The following is a 25,670-nucleotide window of genomic DNA, read 5'->3' on the forward strand; positions in this document are numbered from 1 at the left end:
TTGAACCTCAAGATCAACATTGTTTTAAATGTCCTTTTTTTTTTTTTTTTTTTGACACAAAATACAGTGCCTCCACATTACGTGAAATTCTGTGCTCAATTGAAACTATTTGTCTTGCACGCCAAAAAAAAAATAAGAAAAAAATCAAGTACTGGAAACCCCTGTTTTACAGTGTTTTTTTTTTTCTGTTTTATTTTTTGTAATGCAGTGGTCGCCACTGTATTTTGCCTTTGATGTGCGATCAGTCACCACAATTTAATTACTCTGCTGGAAGTATGATGTCTTATGTCTCTTTCCCGGATTTGATGATCAGCTGCATGCTGCCCCGTGCATCCACTCTCCCCTCTCTGAGCAACCTTTATTTGTGGGCATTGATAGGGATATTCTCCTTTACCCTATCACTTCCCGGAGAGCCACAAACCTCTCCCGAAGGCCCTCCCATATATTTTTTTTCTGCTTGTTTATTAAATCGCTTTGTGTTTTCCTGAAATCAATGAAGAAATTGTCATAAGCTTTCAGCTCTTTAGGGATGGTCTAATGCTTTGTTATGCTACCTGCTCCCTGCTTCTCCTATCCTAGTCATTACATTAGCCTACTTTGACTTTAAAGTGATTGTAAACCTTTACAAATACTCAGTGAAGTGACTGGCCTCAGGTGATACACAGAGACGAAACAAATCATCTCTACATTAGTTCAAAGTGTTGAATTTTTAAAGCTTGTCCGAGAGTTTTGAAAAAAAGGGGGCAGAGAGATTCACTCTACTGAGCTCAGTGAGGAAAGGTCTGAGTGCTCCCCCTGTCTCCACACAGGACCAAGCTGAGGCTGTCAATCAGCTGGAGATAACCCCCCGTCACCATTTTTCTCTTGGTGTCAGGAAAACGTGTCAGAAGTGACTCCTGCTGATAGCAGAGGAAGGAAGCAGCAGACTGAAATTACACATTTCTCTATCGTCCATCAACAGACGCAGCCTCATCTCCATGAGCTGAGTGGGTTTATGCTCCTCCCATCAGGAGTAGTCTAGGCAGTAAAATTTTAATACACACACCCAGGGGGCTGTCCCTCTAGGCATAAACCCCCACTGCACAATCCAGCACATCAGTTTGTTTCTTCCTTGAGAAGGAGTAAGACCTAGGTTTCCTGCTGGGACTCCGGTCTCAGTTTTTTTTTTTTTTTATTCTTTTCAGAATGTTTTCGTTTATTTATCTTTACTCGCTAGCTAGTTATTCAGGAAAGAATTTTCCTGGCGATCTACAAGCATGGATGCCGGCTGGGGCTTCGCACTGGCTAATCTAGATCCTTTAGGTTCCCCCAGTCTGGCCTACGAGCGTGAGTAGGTTATAGTTCCAACCTAGGCCTGGCCATGACAGTGCCCCTTAGTCCGGGCTACCTGGGATTTTGGGCTTGCTGGTCACTGTTGTGGTTCCTGAGGCCTTCATGTGCCGGTCCCTAGCTGCATGGTGCGCTGTGGGCACCACCATCTTAGATGTGGGCAATGAGATTTTTTCCCCATAGACTTGTATAGGGCAGCCATTTTCCCTGCAGCTTCCTATTGTTTTGTATGGGCGTCCATTTTTGTGTAGCCCTGGTGCTATACTCTGCAGTGTTTCCCTATCAGGCGACATCACTTCCTGTGTGGGCATTTCCTGCTGCTGTGCAGAGGTCACTTCCTGCTTTTCTCTATGCTGTGGTAGATTCAGGAGGAATTGTGTCTGAGGTGGTAATGTATTGGGGGTCTCTGCAGGCATATTCTTACACTTTCTGCTATCAGTTTGGTTTAAAGGGGTTCCCTTCAGACTGCTGCGATCAGTGGTGGATATCACGATTGCCGCTCTTAAGCGACAATACTCCGTTTTTTGCGATTTGCATTATGGAGTCCCAAACTGGAAAATCACCCTCAGACCCACTCTGTGTGACTCCCGGACAATCTGGATCTCAGTCGCTGGCCTCGATTTCAGCTGCCCTGGAAAGCCTGGCGACAAAAGTTGATTTAGTGATGAAAAAGGTTGATAGCCGAAAATGGCTGCTGCCTTCTCCTTCTATTAGGGTGTCCTCTGATTCAGAGGCTGATGGGGTCGCCCTGGACGTCCCTCTACCTGAGGGGTCGCTGTCCTCGCAGTCAGATGATGAAGAGAACCTGTCGTCTTCAGCTGCAGCACGGGAACGCGCCTTAGTGGAAGCCTTGATTATTTCAGTGCGGGATACTTTACAATTGGCTAATGAGCCCACGCCGGCAGGGACGCGGTTGGCTTTTGGCTCCCAAAAGTCTCAGAAGTTTGGCAAGTATTTCCTTTGTCCCGACACCTTTCACGATATTGTGAATGACAAATGGCGGCACGTTAAGCACGTGTTAGTGGTGACTAAACGCTTTAAATGCCAGTATCCTTTTGCTGAAAAGGTCTCCAACCGTTGGACAGTGCCACCTAAAGTGGACCATCCTTTTTCCAGATTGAACAAATCTACCCTTGTGCCTGTGGAGGATTCCTTAGTATTTTACGGATCCAGTGGACAGGCAGGTGGAATCCCTTTCCCGCCATCTTCATGTGCTGGCAGGTTCCATTTTGAAGCTTGTTTTTGTGTCTGTGTTGGTTTCACAGGCGGTGACGGAATGGATTAGGGGGTTGCGGGAGTCTTTGGACCCTGAGACTGTTCCTTCGAAACAGCTGGAACTGTTGGACCAGGTGAATCCAGGCTCTGGTTTTCCTGTGTGATGTGTCTATGGATGCGGCTCCCCTGGTGGCCAGGGTCTCGGCCGTGGGCATTGTTTTAAGACGCATGGTTTGGTTAAAGAACTGGTCGGCTGACCAAGCTTCTAAAAAGGCCTTAGCTGATCTCCCCTTTCTGGGAGACAGGCTATTTGGGGACTCATTGGATGAGTTGATCAAGGAACTGACTGGCGGGAAGAGTACTCTTCTTCCTCAATCTTCCAAGGGTAAGACACACCGTCCTAAGCGTGGTCCTTCCTTTCTGCTCACAAACGGTTTTTGGTGCATCTGTGGTGCGAGGAAAAGGTAAGCCGTTTAGAACTCCTGGAGGTGCTAAAAATCCCTGGGGCAAGACCAAGGCCAGTCAATCCGGTGCGGCAGACAAGTCCTCTTGAGCATGAAGGGGCGCCCTCACCCAGCTTAGGGGTGGGGGGACGGACGTCTGCACTTCTTTCAGGAACCCTGAACTTCATTCAGGAATATTGGGTTCGCAATCTGTTTTTTTCCAGGTACAAGATTGAATTCTGGTCTCGACCAGGGGACAGGTTATTTCAGTCAAATCTTTGCCCATCTCTGGAGCATTTGAAGGATCTGCGGGAGGCTGTGCGAGGTCTCCTGGCTCATGTGGTGGTTGTGCCGGTTCCCCAACAGGAACGCTATAGAGGTTTCTATTCAAACCTGTTCACGGTGCCCAGAAAGGAGGGCAACGTTCGTCCAAGCCTGGACCTCAAGGCTCTCAACCACTTTGTGCGGGTGCAGACGTTTCGAATTGAGTCCATTCGGTCAGTGGTGGCATCTTTGAATCAGGGGGATTTTATGGCTCCCATCGATCTCAAAGATGCATATCTCCACATCCCAATATTCTAGGGACACCATTGATTCCTCTTTGCTGTGGCAGAGGAGCACTTTCAATTTGTGGCGTTACCTTTTGGTCTCACCTTGGCTCCCAGAGTTTTTACCAAAGTCCTAACCCCTGTGCTGGCCTTGTTGCGTTGACAAGGTATCTCCATTGTGGAGTATCTGGACGATCTCCTGTTGCGAGCAGTTTCCCATGCTGATCTGCTGGACAACGTCTCCATCACCATATGGACCTGCACACATTCTCTGCCTTAAGACCGCCTCCCACGCCTCGGACAGCCTCGTGTGCAGCCAGGTGCTGTCCGGTCCGCTCACGGTGCCAGCCATCCACCCACTGGCCCTGGCCTCAGCCACCTACCACAGGGTGCCAGCCATCCGACCCACAACAGAACAGGGTGCCAGCCGGCCAGCATCCAGCCACCCACAACCGGGTTCCAGCGAGCAAAAAAAACAGCCACCCAGATGACACCAAGCCAGCCACCCACAACAGGCCAAAGTGAGTGACAACAAGCCAGCCACCCACACAACAGGGTGACCCCAAGCCAGCCAGTCACCCACCACAGTGTTCCAGCAAGCTAGCCACCCACCGCAGTGTTCCAGCAAGCTAGCCACCCACCGCAGTGTTCCAGCAAGCTAGCCACCCATGGCAGTGTTCCGCAAGCCAGCCACCCACCGCAGTGTTCAGCAAGCCAGCCACCCACCGCAGTGTTCAGCAAGCCAGCCACCCACCGCAGTGTTCAGCAAGCCAGCCACCCACCGCAGTGTTCAGCAAGCCAGCCACCCACCGCAGTGTTCAGCAAGCCAGCCACCCACCGCAGTGTTCAGCAAGCCAGCCACCCACCGCAGTGTTCAGCAAGCCAGCCACCCACCGCAGTGTTCAGCAAGCCAGCCACCCACCGCAGTGTTCAGCAAGCCAGCCACCCACCGCAGTGTTCAGCAAGCCAGCCACCCACCGCAGTGTTCAGCAAGCCAGCCACCCACCGCAGTGTTCAGCAAGCCAGCCACCCAACGCAGTGTTCAACAAGCCAGCCACCCAACGCAGTGTTCAGCAAGCCAGCCACCCAACGCAGTGTTCCAGCAAGCCAGCCACCCAACGCAGTGTTCCAGCAAGCCAGCCACCCACCGCAATGTTCCAGCAAGCCAGCCACCCACCGCAGTGTTCCTGCAAGCCAGCCACCCACCACAGTGTTCCTGCAAGCCAGCCACCCACCACAGTGTTCCTGCAAGCCAGCCACCCACCACAGTGTTCCTGCAAGCCAGCCACCCACCACAGGGTGACACCAAGCCAGCCACCCACCACAGGGTGATACCAAGCCAGCCACCCTCCACAGTGTTCCAGCAAGTTAGTTAGCCACCCACAACAGGGTGACACCAAGCCAGCCACCCACCACAGTGTTCCTGCAAGCTAGCAACCCACTACAGTGTTCCAGCAAGTCTGCCACACTACCAGGCGTCAGCCACCGACCCACAGCAGGGTGCCAGCCAGCCACCCAAACTGCCAGGCGTCAGCCACCGACCCACAAAGGTTCCAGCAACTCGGCAAGCCACCCACACTGCCAGGCGTCGGCCACCGACCCACAACAGGGTGACAGCAACCAGCCACCCCACAACAGGTTGCCAGCAAGCAAGTCACCCACACTGCCCGGCGTCAGCCATCGACCCACAACAGGGTGCCAGCAACTTCAGCAAGCCATTTTGTAAATCTTTTTTGTGTCTTTCAAATTGAAATGGAGATGGATGAGTAGAGAAAAAGTAAAAGTGTGGTCTGGGACTGTTTCTCGTCTCAACCTTCTCCAGGAAAAGCAGCAGTGAGCAACACATTTACAAACAACATAAGCATGGGATCAGTAACTGCAAAAACAAAAATGCATCAAATCTTTGGGCCCATCTAAGAGTTCATCATATTGAATTATATCATGCAGAATATAAAAAACAAAATGAATATCAATGTGTTTTTGAAATGCCGCCTCCACTATCCCAGGCAACAATAACAGATATGTTTCTGAAAATAAAAAAACAGGTGTCACTGTCTAGATTCAGATGGAAGATCCCAACTGCTGGACATTTTTATCACAGAGATGATTATCACTGATAACCAGCCATTTTCAATGGTGTCTGACTCAGGATTTAAGCGGTTTATGTCCATACTTGAGCCAAGCTACACACTGAAGAGTGAGAAGTATTATCATACCGAAATGCTGGGAAAGCTTCACTAAAAGGTTGTTGACAAACTAAAGGCTATGCTGCCATGAGAGAATGCTGGAAACTCACTCTCATTCACAACTGACTGCTGGTCAGGACAAACCGAGTCAGAGTCACTAATGATTCTTACATGCCACTTCATAGACAGCAGATGGACAAAAAGGCAACTGGTGTTGAATACAAAAGTGATGCAAGGTTCCCACACTGGGGAGTACAGTAGAGAAATGTTTCTAGGCATGCTTGAAGACTGGGTAATCAACTAAGTCTGAGTGATGTGTGTGCTACTTCGAGACAGTGGAGCAAACATGCGGAAAGAAATGAGGCTTGCTGATATGTCATATCTCAGTGTCATGGCACACAACACCTTCCAACTTTCAAATGATGGTCTGTCAAGCCAAAGAGCTTTGATTGATATATGTTTTGAGAAGCATGACGAGATTAAAAATGTTGTGCTTGCAAGTCTTTTGAATCCTCGATACAAGAACCATGCTTCCTTTTCTGATGATGTATTGGCAAAGGCAAAGCAATGGCTGACAAGATATTCAACAGGAGGTGCAGGAGGTTCCTGCCGAAAAGACAAGTCCAAAACACTATTTTTATAAAGAGCATCATGCTGCAAAAATAGGAAAATGTCCAAAAATACATCAACGAACAGAAGAGAATCTTCTTCATCGTGGTCGAATTGATCAGGACATTTTCAGTGTTTTATTGGGGCCTCATGTGGAGGATTCAATTTCTTCTTAATTTGCAATAATGAGCCTAGATGATGAACTTCATCTCTATTTGAAGGAACCAGTAATTGACAGAATAAGTCATCCTCTTCAGTGGTGGAAAGAAAATGAGGCACGCTACACAAGACTTGCTTCCCATGCTAGATACCTCTCTCTCTCTGCTCCTCTGTCCTCCTCTCCTCCTGAGCACGTTAATAAAGTGGCAGCATTATATGAACAAAACAGAAGACCTTTAACAGGTGACCACGGACATGCTGAAATGTTCTGCTTTCTGCAGTATAATATTCTACTTAACTGGGAGTATTGAAAAGAGTAGTGTCCACTCTAATCTACTGTCTAGCTGTTGCCTAGCTTTTTTTCTAGCAGTTTTGCACTGACTGCAGTAGTTGCATTGAGTGCCCTACTGAAGAGGTAGTCCACTGACTCCAATACAATCCACTGTGTAGCTGTTGTCTTGCTCTTTTTTCTAGCAGTTTTGCACTGACTGCACTGCAGTCCTGATTTAAAAGTATTGCAGTGAGTGAGTGTACTACTGCAGCAGTTTATTATGCATTAATGCACAATCAGATGATGTGAAACTGATGTCCCTGCAAGTGCACTTTTCCTATCAGTTTTCATGCAGTTAAGGTGTGAAGAACGAGCCCTTAATGTTAAAAATGTTAATAAATAAAGATTAACGTTTTTAATAACAGATTTGTTTTGAAATTTGTGTTTTATTTTGCAAAATTTTAAACGTGTGAAAATATTGTCCGATACCGATATTCGATGGCCAAAATCGGTCGATCACTTATCCCTACATCCGGAGGTGTTTCATCTCCTGTGTGCCCGGTGGGGGACTCTGGAGGTGGATCTGTTCACGTCTCGCCTCAACAGGGAAGTTCAGAGGTTTGTGGCCAGGTCTCTGGATCCTCTAGCCGATGCCACAGACGCTCTGGTGGCTCCTTGGGGTTGGTATCGCCTGTTATATGCCTTTCCTCCGCTCGTTCTCCTGCCGAGGTTTCTTCGCCGGGTGGCAATGGAAGGCATTCCGGTCTTTCTGGTGGCTCCAGACTGGCCTCGGCGGTCTTGGTATGCAGGACTGATAAAAATGGTCGTGGATCCTCCATGGCGTCTTCCTCTGTGGGACCGATCTTCCATCCTGCTTTACGGTTGCTAGCTTTAACGGCTTGGCTGTTGAAACCAGGATGTTGAGGGATAGAGGTCTCTCTGATTCAGTGATTCCTACCCTTTTGAAGGTCAGGAAATCGACCTCTAGGAAGATCTATCATCGTACGTGGAAATCGTACATTTCATAGTGTGAATCGCTACAGCTGCACCCTCTCTCTTTTTCAATAGCGTTCTGGCCTTTTTGCAAAAAGAGGTTGAGCAGCACTTGGCTTTGGGGACTATCACGGGCCAGGTTCGGCCTTGGCTATTTACTTCCAACGTCCGTTGGCTACTCATAGTTTGATTTGCTTCTTAATTTATGGGGTGCGTTATCTGGCCCCTCCGAGGAGATCCCTGTTGCCTCCGTGAGATCTTAATCTAGTTTTGTCTGTTATTCAAAAGCCTCCTTTTGAAAATATTAGGGAGATTTCTCTGCTTTCTTTTGTCGCAGAAGTTGCCTTCCTAGTGGCTATCACTGAGTCCCTGAGTTGGCAGCGTTGGCCTGTCGTTGGCCTTTTTTGGTCCACAGGGATAAAGTGGTCCTCCGACCTAATCCGTTTTTTCTTCTTAAGGTGGTATTCTTCACTAGAATGAAGACATTGTGTTGCCTTCCTTATGTCCTAAGCCTAAACATCCCAAAGAAGTTGCCTTGCACTCTCTGGATGTGATTCTGGCGATAAGGGTTTATCTGACAGTTACTGAGTCCTTCAGGAAGTCAGACTCTTTGTCCTTCCGGACGGTCCTCCCAAAGGTTTGGCTGCGACCATTTTGGGATGGATCAGGCAGACGGTGGTTCAGGCTTATTCCTTCAAGGGTCAGGTTCGTCCGTTCCCTGTGAAGGCGCATTCTACTAGCGCGCTGAGTGCCTCTTGGGCTTTTCGCCATCATGCCTCTGTTGTACAAGTTTGAAAGGCAGCGACTTGTTCGTCTGTGCACACCTTTACCAAGTTTTACAATTTTACTTCGGATGCCACTTTTGGCCGCAAGGTTTTGCAGGCTGCTGTTTCATAAGAGAATGTTTGTTTGTACTTCTCTTCTGGGTCTTTTTTTCTGGGTGAGCTCCTGTTGTTTGGTTGAGCTCCATGTTGCTCGGTTAGCTAAGTTTTTAGCCTTTTGGAGTTCACGTTACTATCTGGTTGCGTTTTCCCACCCCTCATACCTACACTGCTTTGGGACGTCCCACTCAGTTCATGGAGAAGAGGCTGCGTCTGTCGATGGAGGATCGAGAAAATAAGATTTTTGTAATATCTTACCGTAAAATCTTTTTCTCTGATGTCCGTCGACAGACGCAGCACCCGCCCCTCTTTTTGGGGTTGGTTCTTTGTCTTCACTGCTTTTAAACTTAACTGATGTGCTGGATTGTGCAGTGGGGGTTAATGCCTAGAGGGACACCCCCCCTGGGCGTGTGTATTCAGATTTTTACTGCCTAGACTACTCTGATGGGAGGAGCATAAACCAAACTCAGTTCATGAGTCTGCGTCTGTCGACAGATATCGGAGAAAAAGATTTTACTGTAAGATCTTACAAAAATCTTATTTTTTGCTCTGGATAGGGTCAAGTATGCACTATAGAAGAATATACTTTGTTCATGTTTCATATTTGAGGTTTACAAACACTTTAATGTTATTTCCTACGTAGGGACATGCACATGTATATAATAGGTAATAATCCACAATAATGTATACAGGCAAAAAGCATAAATAAGCACAGCCATCTCCTCCGGGTCTCCTCCCCGGAGCTCTCTGGCCTACACTCTCGTTGGGCTCGGGATGTTCCGGATCTGGACTCTGGGATTCGCCTTTTAAAATATTGGTTTCCATGAGGGATCGCTTGATTCAATATAAGATTGTCCATAGGGCGTATCTCACCCCTCACTGATTGCATAAAATTGATCCTACTCAATCTCTGGAGTGCTGGAGATGTGGACGGGTTCCAGGTGATTTTTTCCACATTTTTTGGACGTGCCCAGAGCTTGTCGATTACTGGTCCCGGTAATTTGAGGTGTCCTCCGCTCTACTACAAATCACTATGGACCTCTCTCCCAGGTTCGGTCTCTTGGGGCTACTGGATGAGTTGGTGCCCAGGGTGGCAGAATGTACCCTCCTGGGCCTCCTGTTTTACACCAGAAAGAATATTGCCCTTCACTGGCGCCAGCGGGCTCCCCCCACGCTTCTGCAGTGGAGGGACCTGGTAGACTCGTGGTCATATGCCCTAAAAAGCATGATCGAGTTTGGACGAGGTGGCTAGAGGGTTCCTCGGCTGCCTTGCTTGCATGGTTGTCGTGGTTTGGTAGCCCCCAGTCTGTCACCCTGGCCACCTGGGATTTGCTGTCATTATTGTGTATGCACTGTTTATTCTATTCATTGCGTTTGGGCCAAATGTGCTTATTTCCGCTTTATCACTTGCCCTGTGGGCAACAGCATTTCGATTGTTTTACATGTGCCTCTGTACGCTGAGTCTACTGCACCACCTTTGTTGTTTTATTGTTCTTGTTTTTCAATATACCAATAAAAAAAGATGTTAAAAAAAAAGCATAAATAAAATATGTGCAATTGCTGGATGGTTGATTATAGTCCTGCTCCTGCAGTTCAGGTATGACTAATTTTAAGTCGAGGGACTTAAAAAAAAAAAAAAAACTCACCGCTGCAGTGGGCCCTCCCCACACACTGCAAGGGTTAAATGCTTGTTCTATCCAGGGGTGCACAGAGGTTCCCTCCACCTCCATATATGCCCCCCTTAAGCGTAGAGTACAGGGTAATGTCCCTGTATTGAAAATGATGGTGCCAACGCTCCGCCCCCAGACCAGAGTTTCAGGCAGAGGAGTAGCATCCCAATATATGGTAAGTGATAGCCTGCACTGTGTGCCCCTAGACCTTACAAACATTTAACCTTTGCAGTGCTGCAGGGCCCCACTGCAAGGATGCATTTTGTTTTAACTTCCTGGATATAGACTTTAACGTACAGTATCTCACAAAAGTGAGTACACCCCTCACATTTTTGTAAATATTTGATTATATCTTTTCATGTGACAACACTGAAAAAATGACACTTTGCTACAGTGTAAAGTAGTATAAATTTGCTGTGCGTCAAAATAACTTAACACACAGCCATTAATGTCTAAACCGCTGGCAACAAAAGTAAGTACAACCCTAAATGAAAATGTCCAAATTGGTCCCAACGTGTCAATTTTTTATTTTCCAGCACTGCCTTAATCTTCTTTGGCATGGAGTTCCCCAGAGCTTCACAGGTTGCCACTAGAGTCCTCTTCCACTCCTCCATGATGACATCATGGAGCTGCTGTATGTTAGAGACTTTGCGCTCCTCCACCTTCTGTTTGAGGATACTCACTTTTGTGAGATACTGTATTTTTAATAACTTATTTAGTGTAGAAGATGTGAAGAATAAAGGAGTATTTACCTTACTCTTTGCTGCATCCATCACCTCTCCCCACCCCGGCAACCCAGTTTTTTTAGTCTCCTGGAATGTGGGTATACCCATCTCCTTAATGTGTTCATCTTGTGTGATGAAGTCAGGACCTCATGGGCCTGCTTGTGTGGTGGTGAGGAAGCCTGTGGGAGGGAGGAATAAGGTTAGTATTTTTCTACTTTATAGAACCTTGAGACGTATTAACTTGTTAAACCTTGTTATCTGGTTGAGACAAAATAATACCCCACTGGTTGATCTGTGAACATGGCAAGGTTTCTAACAATCTTTGCTTCTATCATTTGGTTTTCAGAAGAAATAGCTGTCTGTGTGTGTTCATGAGTGAATCTTTATAGTAGTGGGTTTGCAATTTTCAGTCATCTGCTGCCCCTGCAGGACTCTAAGGAAAGTGTCATGGTCTGCATCCCTTTAGATGTGATTTCCCTTTTGTGTAGACTACTGGGAAAATCAGCGAGCCATTTACACAAGCAGAAAATGTTTCTGGGAGGCGTTCTGTACACATTCTGCATATTGCATTGCATTTTGAATAAAATTACAGAGCTGCAGATTGAAAAGGAAAGGTCATTTTTAAGAACATTCAATTACAATATGACTTTGCAATAGTGTTGTAATTGTGTGCACTATATTTACATTTTCTCTTTCGTTCAATGACGGACACCGCTCCATATCTTCTTGACCGATTGGTTTATGCTGCTCTCCATAGGAGTAGAACACTAGGCGGAAAGAAATTTGACCATGCCTATAGAGCAGTCACAGGGGGTATACTCCCACTTCCTGCTATAGAACTTCATTTTTTTTTCTGCCTAGTCAGGAGTAAGGTCCTAGTTCTTTGCTGGGATCTCTGGCCTTTTTTTTTTTATATTATTTTCTGTTCCGGTGAGAACTACAATCAACTGCCGGACTGGGCGTTGGTCTGGATATCCTAGATCCTTACGGTCTTCTAAGTCTGGCCAGCGAGTGCGTCCCGACCTTAGCTCCGCGCTGAGGGTCCCTCGGGGGAGGATGGTCCTGGGGGGCTGTGCTAGTGGGGTCCCGGGGGGGGGGGTGGTCCTGGTGGGGGTCCTTGGGGGGGGTAGTCCTGGTGGGGGGGTCCCTAGCGGGGGGCCATTCTTGTTGTCAAACTGTACCTGGTGGTCTTCGGAGGCTCCCGGGAGCGGCATGCAGCCGCCATTTTGTTGTGGATGGCTGTGGTATCTATCGGCGGCCATGTTTGTGTAGTCCGGTGGCCATTTTCTGGTAGTTTTCCATTACTATCAATCGTTGGCAATGTTTTTGGGGTCTTTGAGGAGGTGATTTGGCAGTGGGCCTCTAGTGGCAGTTCTATGAACTTCCTCTTCCTCTCTCATCACCATACGGGTTGCAGCCTGACACTCTGCATCTGTGAAGGGGGTGGTAAGTCCCTGCGGGGGTTATATGGCTCTGTCTTGCTGCTATAGTGATTTTGGTGCACAGGGGCTTGTAGTACCACTGGTGCAGCAGTGGGTTAGTATTTTTTTCACATCAATTTTACACATTTTGCTGGTGGTTCCAGGTTAACCCATGGAGTCCCTGGAGCACTTGTCACCGCCTGACCCCCTCTCTGAGGCTGTGGGACCTGTGGGGTTCCAGTCCGCCTTGTCTGCCATGACGGCGGTCCCTGGTGTCTAAAATAGATTTGACCGTCCAAAATAGGACGAGTAAAAAGCCTCCTCTGCTTTCACCTGCATCCTCTGCCTCCTCAGATTCTGAGGTGGATTTGGCTGCTGCAGACACGGATCACCCTACATGGTCTACATGCACCCTGAGTGTTCTAATTTTGAGGATGATTCCTTTTCTACTACAGTCACGCATGAAAAGGTGTTGGTGGATGCATTGATTGTATCAGTGCGGGATACTTTAAAATTGGAGGACGCAGCTACTATTGCGTCAGCTGCGACAGTGCAAGTTTGGTACCCGCAGAACCTCAAAGGCGGCAAAGGTATTCCCCTTTCCGGCCTGTTTCAACAACATTGTCGCAAGTCAAGAGGGTTCCCCCAAACACACTGTCGGGGACCCTAAGCGCTTTGCTAGAAGGTATCTGTTTGAAGAGTCCCTGCTAAAGAAACTGACAGTACCACCCGTGGCTAACTCTCAGGTTTCCAAATTGAATAAAGCCCACCTCCATTCCGGTGGAGGGCTCTATGTTCTTGAGGACCCCTTTGAAAAAAGAACTGAATATCTGGCACGATACCTTTTTCACCATGGCCGGATCCATTCTGCGGCCAATTTTTGCCATAACCTTGATTTCACAGACATTAACAGAATGGGCTAAGCTCCTGTGCCAGGATTTGGAAGATGGACAACCTCCTCCTGAACTGGCAGACCACTTGGTCCAGGGGTTGCAGTATATCTGTGATGCCTCTCTGGATGTGGCCCGCTTAGCCTGCAGGGTGTCCATGACGGTGGTGACTCTGCACTGCATGATATGGCTAAAACACGGGTCTGCAGACCAGGTTTCCAAGAAGATATTGACTGATCTCCTCCATGGAAGCACCGGTCACAAGCCATCTCCTGCAAAGGGGGAGATCATTAAGGGTCTTACAGAAAGTAAGAGTACTCTGCTTCCATAGTCTGCCAGTAGTAACAAAAAAAAAAACTTGACGCAAGCGCGATCCTTTCTTCTTGGCACATAAGCGGTCCTTTCTTCCTTCGGGATGTAAGGATCAGAAATCAAGATCCACCTATAACCCCCTCAGTGAGCTACAAGAGGCCCTCTCCGGGTAAGTCAAGTGCGGGCCCCCCCGGGGCCGCAAACCAGCTCGCTTCTCCCTAAAGGGGCGCCCTCACCCGTGCTTTGGGTGGGGGGGGGCGTCTTTTCTTCTTTCCGGGTTTCCGAGCACCTCTTGGATTCAAGACAAGTGAGTCCACGAGTTTATTTGGTCCGGGTACAATATCGTTTGGTCTTTGTCTATGGCAAGGTTCTTTCCTTCCAATCTGTGTTTGTCCCCAGATCTTCTACAAGTTCTTCTTGGGACTGTACAGATTCTGCTCTCACAGGGGGTCTGTACCGGTTCCAGAATCGGAATGTTTTCATGGGTTTTATTCAAACCTGTTTACTGTTCCCAGGAATGAATGCAAGGTCCGTTCCATTCTGGATCTCAAGGCTTTAAACCGCTTTGTGCAGGTTCAGAAATTTTGAATGGAATCCATTCGCACAGTGGTGGCATCCTGTCATCAAGGGAATTCCCCGGCCTCTATCAATATTAAGGACGCTTACCTTCATAGCCCAATATATGTCCTGCATCAGTGTTTCCTTTGCTTTGCAGTGGGCGAGGAGCACTATCAATTCATGGCATTACCCTTTGGTCTCGCCTCGGCTCCTCTGGTGTTTACAAAAGTGTTGGCCCCAGTGTTGGCTTTACTAAGGGCAGAAGGGGATTGTGGTGCTGGGGGAGCTGGGCGATCTCCTTCTGCAAGCAGAGTCTCTGAATGCCCTGAAAGACCATCTGGACATTTCGGTGCAAACTTTGCAAGAGTTCAGATGGAAACGGAATTTCCAAAAATCTGTTCTGGTTCCGTCCACAAAACTGGACTATTTGGGCCTGACCCTGGACACGACCTTAGCCCAGGTGTTTCTTCCGGAGGTGAAACTCCAGAAGTTGCAGTATGCGACATGGCTCCTGTTGTCCAACCAGTGATCATCCCTCAGGACTTGCATGCAGGTGCTGGACCTGATGGTCTCCACCTTCGAGGAGATTCCATTTGCTCAGTTCCATACTAGGTCTCTACAGAAGGAGATCCTTGTCAAATGGAAAAATAATCCACAGGCTCTTGACAATCTGATCCTGTTGAGCCGGAGTACGAGTGGATCCCTGATCTGGTAGCTTCGCTCTCTGGCGCTTCGACTGGGGAGATCCTTTCTCCCCCTGTACTGGACGGTGGTCACAACGGATGCCAGCCTCTCTGGATGGGGAGGTGTCTTTGGCATGGATCCGGCTCAGGGGGTTTTGACACAGGAGGAGTTCAGTTTCAATATCCTGGAAATTCGAGCGATCAGGCTTTGCCTAATTCATTGTACGGATCGTCTGCAGGGGCGCCCGGTGAGGATTCAATTAGACAATGCCACGGCCGTTGCATATGTCAATCATTAAGGGGGCACCAAAAGAGACTAAGTAGCCTGGGAAGTAGTCGGCATTCTAAGATGGGCAGAACGCTTTGTTCTAGCCATCTCTGCCATGCAGAGTGAAAAATTGGCAGGTGGATTACCTCGGTCAGCAGAAGTTGGATCAGGGAGAATGGTCTCTCCACCAGGAGGTGTTTCATTAACTGTGCCTCAGGTGGGGGACTCCCGATGTGGACCTGTTGGCCTCTTGTCTCAACAGGAAGGTGCAGAGGTTCGTAGCAAGGTCTCGGGATCCTCTGGTCTACGCCACGGATGCTCTTGTAGCTTCTTGGAGCCAATATCGTCTAACGTACGCATTTCCTCTGCTGACTCTTCTGCCGGGACTTCTGCGAAGGATTGAGGCAGAAGTGATTCCAGTCATCCTAGTGGCTCCGGACTGGCCTTGTAGGGCCTTGTACGCAAACCTAGTACGGCTGGTTGCCAATATCCCTTGGAGACTCCTTCTCAGAAAAGATCTGTTAACTGAAGGACCGATCTTCCATCCTGCTTTACAGTTGCTGGCTTTGACGCCCTGGCTATTGAAAGCCAGGTGTTGAAGGATAGAGGGGTGTCTGAATCGATGATTCCTATGTTGTTAAAAGTTAGAAAATCTACTTCATGGAAGAGTTATCAAGTCTGGAGGGTACATTACTTGGTGTCAGTCTCGGGGGGGGGGGGGACGGGTTGGGGGGGTTCCCCCTGTTCCTTCTCGGTGTCTCGTGTCTTGGAGTTTCTCCAAAGAGGTGTAGATCAGCGTTTGGCCCTGGATACCATCATAGGCCAGATATCGGCCCTGGCAATTTTTCTTTCAACGCCCGTTGTCCACAAATTCCTTGGTTCAAATATTTGTTCAGGGGGTCTGCCACCTGGCTCCCCCCAGTGAGGTCTCCGTTGCCTCCGTGGGACTTCAATTTGGTGCTGTTGGTTCTTCAGAAACCACCCTTTGAATATATTCATGAGATTCCTCTGCTCACTTTGACACAGAAGGTAGCTTTCTCGGTGGCTATTACTTCTGCGCGCAGGGTGTTGGAGCTGGCTGCGTTGTCCTGTCAACCTTACCTGGTTGTTAACAGAGATAAGGTGGTGCTTCGTACCTGTCAGTCGTTCCTTCCTAAAGTCGTCTCTGGTTTCCATTTAAATTAAGACATTGTGTTGCCTTCTCTGTGTCCTAAGCCTAAGCATCCTAAAGAGATTGCCTGAACCACATCCAAAGAATGTAAGGCAATCAGAGTGTACCTGGCGGCGACTGAGTAGTTCTGGAAATCAGGATTCTCTATTTGTCCTTACGGATGGACACCATAAGGGGATGGCCGTGTCTGCTGTGACCATTTCATCAGACAGACAGTGGTGCAGGCCTATTCAATTAATGGTCAGAATCCTCCTTTCCCTGTTAAGGCGCATTCTATGAGGGCACTTAGTCCCTCCTGGGCCTTCCGTCATCAGGCATCATTGATGCAGGTACGCAAGGCAGCCACCTGGTACAAAATTTTATAAGGTGGTATGTGTTGGCATCTGCGGATGCTTCTTTTGGCCACAAGGTTTTGCAGGCCGCTGTTGGAGAGGTTTAGGCCTCTTTGAGGGTATATTTGTTTTTTTTTTTTTTTGCCGGGTGAGCTCCAGTTGTTCCTGGTTAAACTCTTGTTTTGCTGGTTGGCTATGTTTAGCCTTGGGAAGTGTGTTTTTGTTTTTTTTTAATGTTTTTTTGCTGTGTTATTCCCACCCCTCCCATATTGACACTGCTTTTGGGATGTCCCATCAGTCAAGAAGATCAGGAGCTGTGTCAATCAATGAATGAAAGAGAAAACTGGATTTTTGTCTTCCCATAAAATTATTTTCTCTGATTAACTGTTCATTGACTGACACAGCACCCGCTCCTCTATTGAGTTTTATGTTCTTCTGACACTGCTTGTTTCAAAACTGAATTCCTATAGCAGGAAGTGGGAGTATACCCCCTGGGACTGCCCTATAGGCATGGTCAAATTTCTTTTTTTCTTGTGTCCTATTCCTATGGAGAGCAGCATAAACCCATCGGTCAAGAAGATGTGAAGCTGTGTCAGTCAATGATCATCAGAGAAAAGGATTTTACGGTAAGACAAAAATCCATTTTTTATTTGCCAATTGTTTTCCCACATGAGAGTGGAGTTACTCTTTAATTAATTATGTATAATAGAGTTATTTGCAGCAGTTAGAGCTAACATGCTTATATTCTTATTTAGTGCTGCTTACCATGCCAATTACCCAACCGTATTCACTGCTTTGGAGATTGAAAACCCTGTGGTTGCCAACTGCCTGATTGACATGAGGGGAATCGAAACAGTGCTGCTCATTAAGGTATTTAGTTTTGCTTTATTAAATCATTATTGCTGCGGTAGCATGCCAGTCATTTGTCTGATTTGTGTCATTTGCTCGTAAAACATGATCTGTAGGATTATTTTTTTTAATCTGTCCTAATTTCACTTTATGACATTCATTTTCAAAATAATCAATATGCCTATTATTTGGCAGTCTCACAATTTTCAAGTGGAATCAATTACAATTTCTTTGGCTACCTCTGTAAAAAGAAACCATATGTTTTATGTTATGTCTGTGTTTACAATGTTTCACTGAGGATCTTTTATCAGAATAATAGTGAGGCTCGAGAAGTAATGCAGAAGAGACAACCACCCAGAAACTGTAGAGAAGCTTTTACTGCAGATGGAGACCAAGTGTTTAAAAACCGCTACTATTCATCAGACTTTGCTCGAGCCAGATACCTAAGCCGAGATGTGGAAGTGGAAATCGGGTGGGTACATCATTGCTTTTTGATTTTGTTCTTGTATCAAATAATGCAGGGCTTGACAGATTTGCTTTGAATCTAGGAGCCAGCTAAAAAAGTTAGGAGCCAGTTTTTGTTTTTTTGACTAACGTGGCTTTATTTTCAACGACGGAGATGGCAGATCTTGAATTTGCACATGGAGGGAGCTGGAACAGGGCTTTCACTGATGTCTAAGGCTAAGTTCACATTTATGTGCTTTTTAGTTTGTGCAGATCAGTAGAAACGCACTACGGTCCATTTAACCTTTTTTCCTAGAGGTCCCATTCACATCTATGCATATTTTTGGTTTTATAGACTTCAGTGGAATTGTATCATACAAATATCCATGCATTTTGTACATGTTTTTCTCCATGACGGACATCTCCTAACAACATCAACATACTTGTCATCAGCCAAAACAACAAAAACACAATAATTCATTAAAAACGCACCTGAAAAAAAAAAAAAAAAACCTACTGGAAAAGTGCTGCAAAAATGTATCAGCCGCACATGCATAAATGTGTCCAAACGACCCAAAAACACGGTTTCCTGCACATAGTCCAATAATGCACTGCAGGAAACTGCATAGATATAAATGTACCTCAAAGGGACTGACCTGCTTTCCTGCAAATCTGAAAAGGCTCTTAACGAACATAGATGTGAACCAGTCTAAGTCCAAGCTGTGCAGAGTGCAGTCATTTCCATCCGCAGGACAGATCATTAGTAAATATGACAGCTCTACTTTACTAACCATTCCTGTACAGGGAAGTTTGGGTGCTGCTGTAACCATTAAACATTTTGTTTATCTGCCTGTCATTGTCAATTACAGACATCAACAGTTTGAGCCATCAAGTCACTTCTGCTATTCCTTTTCGACATGGCCTACTAGATTAGGGACCACAGCAACAGACAGGCATTTAGCATTTTCAGAAGGATGGCCATGTCAGTCAATACATTCTTCTCACTACAGGTTCCCTTGCCTCATGAGCAGTACATAAAGTACCCCAGCACTTCCATAGCTTATATCTATTCCCAGCACCCTCATGACATAGGAGCCCCAAGGCAGCCATGTGCGGCATTATCCTCCAAGAAACCTGGCCCAGTGACAGCGATCCCAGCAGAGCGGGAGAGCACAGGACATTACCCAGGTCAGAGAGCGTCACTTTCACAGCAGGCATGGCGTGGTCCTGGTATACACACCTTACTTCCACTATAGCCAGCTCGTGGAAAATCCCTCCACAGATCTTTCAAACACATTTAAAAGTCTGTGAGACCCACCCCTTTCCCTTTTAAAGTCTCTTTGCACCCAGGCAAAAATAAATACTAATTGTAGCAGGGTTTACAGGCATGGGGCCTGATGTGGGTCTGCCATGGTTACCGGTAACACCTTCAGCCCATTTAAGCTGAATACCCAAGTGTGAGATTGGAGACAATGACCATTCCGGCATCTTTGGTTTGTTTTGTTTATTTGATATTGGGGATGGGAGAAGGGAATGAGTGGGATACTCCTCTGGCTCAACTAGGTACAAATGGGACACTTTGTGGAAAAATGCCTTTCAGCGCTGTCTTGACGCCGGCTGGATGCCGACCAACGCTTGCTGACGCTTGAAAAACACTGACTTGTTGAACTGTACTTGAACGTGACTTCTGACGCTCTGGGTAATTCAAAAGTCCTGCATACAGCTCCCTCCAGTCCTTCCTGACTGAGGTAGGTCCTATAACTGCTTGTGCTGCTGCAACTCTCAACACTGTACACTGCACGCTATACACTTTAACACTTCAGAGCCCAACCGCTGGCGCCCTCTTTACACTTCAGGGTCCTCTCACTAGGCACCCCCTCTACACTTCAGGGACCTCTCACTAGGCACCCCCTCTACACTTCAGGGTCCTCTCACTAGGCACTCTCTGCTTCTCTTCAGGGTCAACACTGGCACCCCCTTTACTCTTGCTCCTGCACCGGCTAGCTACCTCCTGGATCCCCACGACCTTCACCAGAGCGGTCCCCTCTCTCTCTAGGCAGACCCCCAGGGGGCAGTTTGCAGTACTCACAAACTGGGAATGCTTTCCTGAAACTGGACCCCTCTCAGCTCCGCTGGTCCTCCGCACCGGATCTTCTCCTCAGCTCAGCCTTCTGTCCCCTCTCACTAGGCAAGCCGCCTGGGACACCCGATTCCTCTGACAGGAGGAGACAGCCGTACTCTCCTTCCTGGGACTCTGCTTCCCGCCAAAGATGCTGTGTCATGTGCTCCCCTCAAACGTATACCGACTCCCAGAATGCTGTGCAGCAGAATCTGCATTTCTGGGGTAGATACAGGCCTGAGTGTGCCATTGGCTGGGTTTCCTCCACTGCCCAATGAGAACCCGCTCATAGAGCACAGTGGGGAGACTCCCCAGTCTCAACAGCCACACCTGGGAACCATGACAACCTGACTGAAAACATGGCCCTGCTGATAAGCAGCCATTGCCCACTATACTTTACCTAGCACCTACTTTGTAGGGTGCTACATCATAAATAAAAAATAACCCTGCTCCTTGGTTCACACTGGCGCAGCTTCAAAGCCATCCAGCACAGCGCGACTTCATTGCGGCTTGCATACAACTTTAACAGAAGTCAATGCAAGCCGCTATGAAGTCGTCCACCGTGTAGTGCAAGAACCTTTTTCTATGTTGGAGCGACTTGAGTTGCTCTGATTAGAACAGTCCCATTGCACTTAATAGGGCTCAACTTGTCAGGTGATTAAGTCGCCTGACAAGTCGCACCAGCACTGCTGCTTTTCCACAGCAGGGCTAAAGTTAAACAAAAAAAGCATCTGCCTAGCGCCCCAAACTGCATGTCCCAGGAATTGGGTGGTAGGAGTTGCACATCCCTGCCGGTGGTGAGTGGGTTGAAGCCCAGGCGCCAGGACAGGGTTTTTGGTCGCCTAGGCGACCTGGTGCCTGGGGTTTGTTGAGCCCTAAAAAATGCATTCAAAACTGACCCTAGCTAATAAACATATTATTTTAATATAAGCGCTTCCCAATGCTTACCTCCCGTTTGTAAAATATTTTGGCTTCAGTACATTTGGGTACACATTCAGTCTGACTTTCCTTATATGCATGTTTTCACCAGAGCTGCTTTTTTTTTTTTTTTTTCCATTTTAAAGCCAGAGACAGCTTGACTACTAGTATTTTGGAGGGTGGCAATGGCAAACCAGCAAAGGAGAACAGCATTGTTTTTCTTTAAATAGACTTCAATCAACCTGAACTTGGGGACTTAAATTACCGGGTTAAAGGATTTTTTAAGGAATTTATAGCTATATAATTTACCAATTGTAGCAAGATTTCCAGGCCTGTGGCCTGATGTGGGTCTGCCGGTAGTCTCTCCAACCCATGTGAGCTGTGACCCTGGGTGTGATAACTGAAGCAGCGATAACTCCGGCATCTTTGTGGTTTTTATTTGATTTAAAGGGGATGGCAGAAGGACTCCTGAAAATGCCTGTTGGCGCTTCCTTGACGCCAGCCGGCGCTCACTAATGCTGAGAAACGGTGTAGAACACAGAATTGCTGAATCCTCGACTTTTAATCCAGAAGTTTCAGGACTGAGAACTGTAGAACTCCTGACACTGTTGTGCTGTATGAGTCACTGAATACTGTCCCCTGCTTTGGCCAACTTGAGGTAATATGAAGTAGAACTCTGTATAGCTGTCCTGGCACTAACACTCTGTACATCCAAGGCCCAGCTGCCTCTTTTATAACTTGAACTCTTTGGGGTCCACTGACTATGTACCCCCTTTGTAGCTTGCTGACTCTGGATCCCAGAACCTCTTCTGGAGTGGTCCCCTTCTAATTCTAGGCAGACCCCCAGGGGCAATCCTCAGTACTCGCGACCTGTGTAGGCTTTCCTGGGACTGGACCCCTCTTGCTCTCCGCAGGTTCTCGGCACACCGGATCCCCCTCAGCTCTCTTTGGATACTCAGACGACACCCCAAGATATCCGCTTCCTCAGACAGGAGGAGAGATAGCTGTACTCTACCTCCTGGGACTCTGCTCCCGCCAAAGACACCGTGCCACGCACTTCCCTCAAAACTTATACCCACTTCCAGTATCCCTTGCAGCCTAATCGGCCTTCTGGGGTAGTTACAAGCTGGGATGTTTCCCCTGATTGGGCTTCCTCCACTGCCCTATGAGAAGCCTCTCACAGGAGCCAGTGGGGAGACTTCCCCATCAGCTAACACACCTGGAAACCATGACACCCTAGCCAAATAAATCACAGCCTTGCTGTTAAGCAGACAGGGCCCACTATACATTTACCTAGCACCTACCTGCAGGGTGCCACACCAAAATGAGTCAGGTCCCTCTGACTCTGAGGCAGCCGCCTCCTATCAAAAACTCTGCCAAAAATCAGGAGTATCCCACAAACCTGGAGAAGGGGGAAAAGGGAAAAACGAATATAGAAATAAATTAGCGTGAAAAAAAAAAAAAAAAATATATATATATATATATATATATATATATATATATAATCTGCTGTATGTAAACCCCTTTTTCTCTAATTGTCTTCCAGGGCAGAACCTGAGATATAGGCTCCTCCCAGGAAAACACTGGAAACACATAAGTCCACCATTATAAAAATGCCAGTTATACCTTCATACTCAGTTTGATCATGTGTCCTCCCGACCCACAGGAGCTGCATCCATTAGTTATTTTCTTCAGTTTCTGTGCTATTTGCAGGAGGCTCCCTGACCAGCCTTCCATTCCTTTTAACGAGCCTTGGGCAGTGCGGGTCAGCGGCAGCACATTGGGGCAAGCAGGCCCCCCGCCTGAGGTTTCACCCTACTGAGAGGTATTCAACCATCCCCTCCAGCTGTCAGGATTCTGGCGGTATAGGCCCCCCCAGACCAAACCTGGTCATGACCCCAAAGAGCTTCCAGGCTGATCCCACGAACCCTCCGGCAGACACGGGGGTCAGTCAGGATCTTCGGCTTCCTGGAGCCCCTCGCTGTTTGGAGAAGCAAGATGGCGGCGGGACCAGAACGTTGCATCACTTCCGGTGACGCACTTCCGGTCTGCAGCCATCTTGGAAGAGGCGGAAGTCGACTATAGAGCGGTGTACTTCCGCTGACGTCCCTTCCGGGCGGCGGTCTGGTTTTCAAACAAGGAAACTCTCAAAACTAACAGAAGATGATGGGGCCATTTTTCACAAGGATTAGAGGTGGATCAGGTGGCTGACCATAGGATACCAGGATTGGTCAATACAGGTATGTCCACCAACCTGTATGGGGCAGGACTGAAGCTGGGCAGGAAACAGTTAAAGGTCCCTATGTTGTGGTTCCCTTTTTGAGACAGACCATGTCAAATGCCTCCCCACCCTGCCCTGCAGATCCTGCTGGTCAGGACAGCTCCAAGGTAAGCCAGAACACTCTGGAGTTCCCTCTGTCTCTACCTTGCCAACAAACTGCTTTTTCATTGTTGTGTATGGCAACTGCCTGCCTCATTGGGTCCTTTGTGCTTACTTACAAAGACCCCACAAGAGAAAAAGGCAAAGACCAGCAGCAAGGCATGCGCCTCTTGTGGTCACAAGTTTCCTCCAGAATGGGAAAAAAAACCCTATACCAGAAATGCATCAATTAAATAGTGGCCAAAGAATCACAGGGGTTCTTCAAAGATACGCCTAATTCTTTTAAAAAGGAGATTAAAAGCACAATTAGCCCCCTTCATACAGCCATAGAAAAACTGGAGGCTCCAGTCAGGTCATCTACCAGCAAGGCACTCATGCAGCAGGGATGAGGTGGAGCAGAGATCTGAAACAGATAGCTCAGAATCTGGCCTTTACTCGGATAATGAGAACCCAGCATCGGAGGGTAAACGTTTTCCCTCGGAAGACACAAATAATTTACTGAGAGCCATTGCAGATACACTGGGTATCAAAGGGCAAAAGATCGCACAGCTTTCTTTACATGATAAGATGTATAAAGGTTTACAACCAAAAAAATCCAAAACCTTTCCGGTACTTGAATCACTAAAAAATTAAGTTAAAAAAGAATGGGAAGATCCAGAAAAGAAGCTCTTTACCCCAGCTATAATTAAATGCATGTATCCGTTCACAGAGGAGGATACTAAACCCTGGGCTTAATGCCCCAAGGTAGATGCTTCTCTCACCAGAATCGCAAACAAAGCTGACCGAGCTTTTGACGACTCCGGAACACAGTGATTTTATGGATAAAAAGATAGAAGCACTTCAAAGAAGAGCCTGGGAATCCGCAGCAGCGAATCTAAATCCAGCCATAGCTTCCACCTGCATGGCCAGGACCTTATTAGTCTGGCTGACACAGTTGCAGGAACTGCTAGAAGGGGATTCCCCAAGAGAGGAACTGGTAAAAACCATTCCCACTCTAACCAGAGCTGCAGCTTTCCTGGCGGACGCGTCAGCAGAATCCGTAAGGAAATATCAGCCAGGACCACTGGTTTAATTAATTCAGCTAATTTAAAGGCGATTTACTGTTCGGACCCGACTTGGAAACGGTATTGGACAGAATCGCAGCTAAAAACAAGGGGTTTCCTCAAACCAAAAAGAGCCAGGGGAAAACTTCCTTTCGCCAGTCCAGAAGATTTGATTAGACGGGGTACCTGAGAATCTTCATAGCCAGAGTAGATCGGCAGGAGGCGCATCCACATATACACATAGCAAAAAGCAATGAAAGATGCCGAAGAGTTGTGGTGCAAGGGCCAGCTTCCCCTCCACATTGTCTATACACAGCTCTGCCGGTTGGCATCTCGTCAGTACCCAGGATCTGCTCAAAGCGAAGGTCCAAAGCCTTAAAAAAAAACCTAAGACAGCAAGTCATAGGGTAGGAGCCATGTCCAGAAGAGAAACTATTCTGCGAATCAACAGAGACAAAATGCCAATCTACAAAAGAGCATATCTTACTTGCAGGGCTCAGGGCAGAGCGTGTATGAATTAAAGCCACTACTATCACTGAGATCCCATGCAGGCTCAAGCCAGAGGGGACCTTGCTTTAATCACTTAAGAAACCTCGGCATACAGCCTCATCCAACACTTCCAGACATGCCGAACCTCCTGTCACAAGGGTTGATCAACCACCGGAGCCACAAGGTCATGAAGTATTTGGCCTGGTGCCTGAAAGGATGAGGTTGCAGAACAAAGGTCTGTCTAATAGGGTGATTGACACCATCATAGCTAGCAGAAAACCGGTGACTAGGGCCATCTATGAGAAAGTGAGAAAAAAGTTTGTCTTCTGGTACAATAACAAAGGAGATCCCGACAAGGGGGCTATTTCGGCAATCTTAGATTTTTTTTTTTACAGGAAGGAGCAGAAAAGGGCTTTTCCCATAACACTTTAAAGGTTCAAGTGGCAACCCTATCTTCCCACCTAGATATTAGGCTGGCGGAAGACACGTCCTAAGAAGATTCCTTCTTTCATTAAGAAAAGCCATACCCATGAAGTGCAGCAGAACTCCAACACAGGACCTCGCCACGGTACTCAAGGATTCCTCTTGGCACCCTTCGAAGCACTGGAGGATAGTTTGGATAAATACCTTACACTAAAAACTGTACTCCTGGTGGCGCTGGTATCAGCCAGAAGAGTCAGTAAAATTCAGGCCCTAACCATGATAGAACCTTACTGTTTAATTCTGTCAGATAAAATTATACTCACGCCAGACCCATCCATCTT

General features: G+C 47.4%; 1 protein-coding gene across 1 annotated transcript in view; it reads left to right on the forward strand.

Annotated features, from left to right (window-relative positions):
- The window catches only part of SMC6 (structural maintenance of chromosomes 6), a 332,391-nt gene that overhangs the window by 142,838 nt on the left and 163,883 nt on the right, over positions 1–25,670 (forward strand). Inside the window, exons 16-17 of the mRNA XM_082248885.1 lie at positions 17,420–17,534; positions 17,825–17,985. Coding sequence (XP_082105011.1) covers positions 17,420–17,534; positions 17,825–17,985 — 276 coding nt within the window. The remainder of the gene's footprint in view (positions 1–17,419; positions 17,535–17,824; positions 17,986–25,670) is intronic.

Source organism: Pelophylax lessonae (assembly GCF_965119305.1).
Source record: "Pelophylax lessonae genome assembly, chromosome: 3".
Classification (NCBI taxonomy): Eukaryota; Metazoa; Chordata; class Amphibia; order Anura; family Ranidae; genus Pelophylax; species Pelophylax lessonae.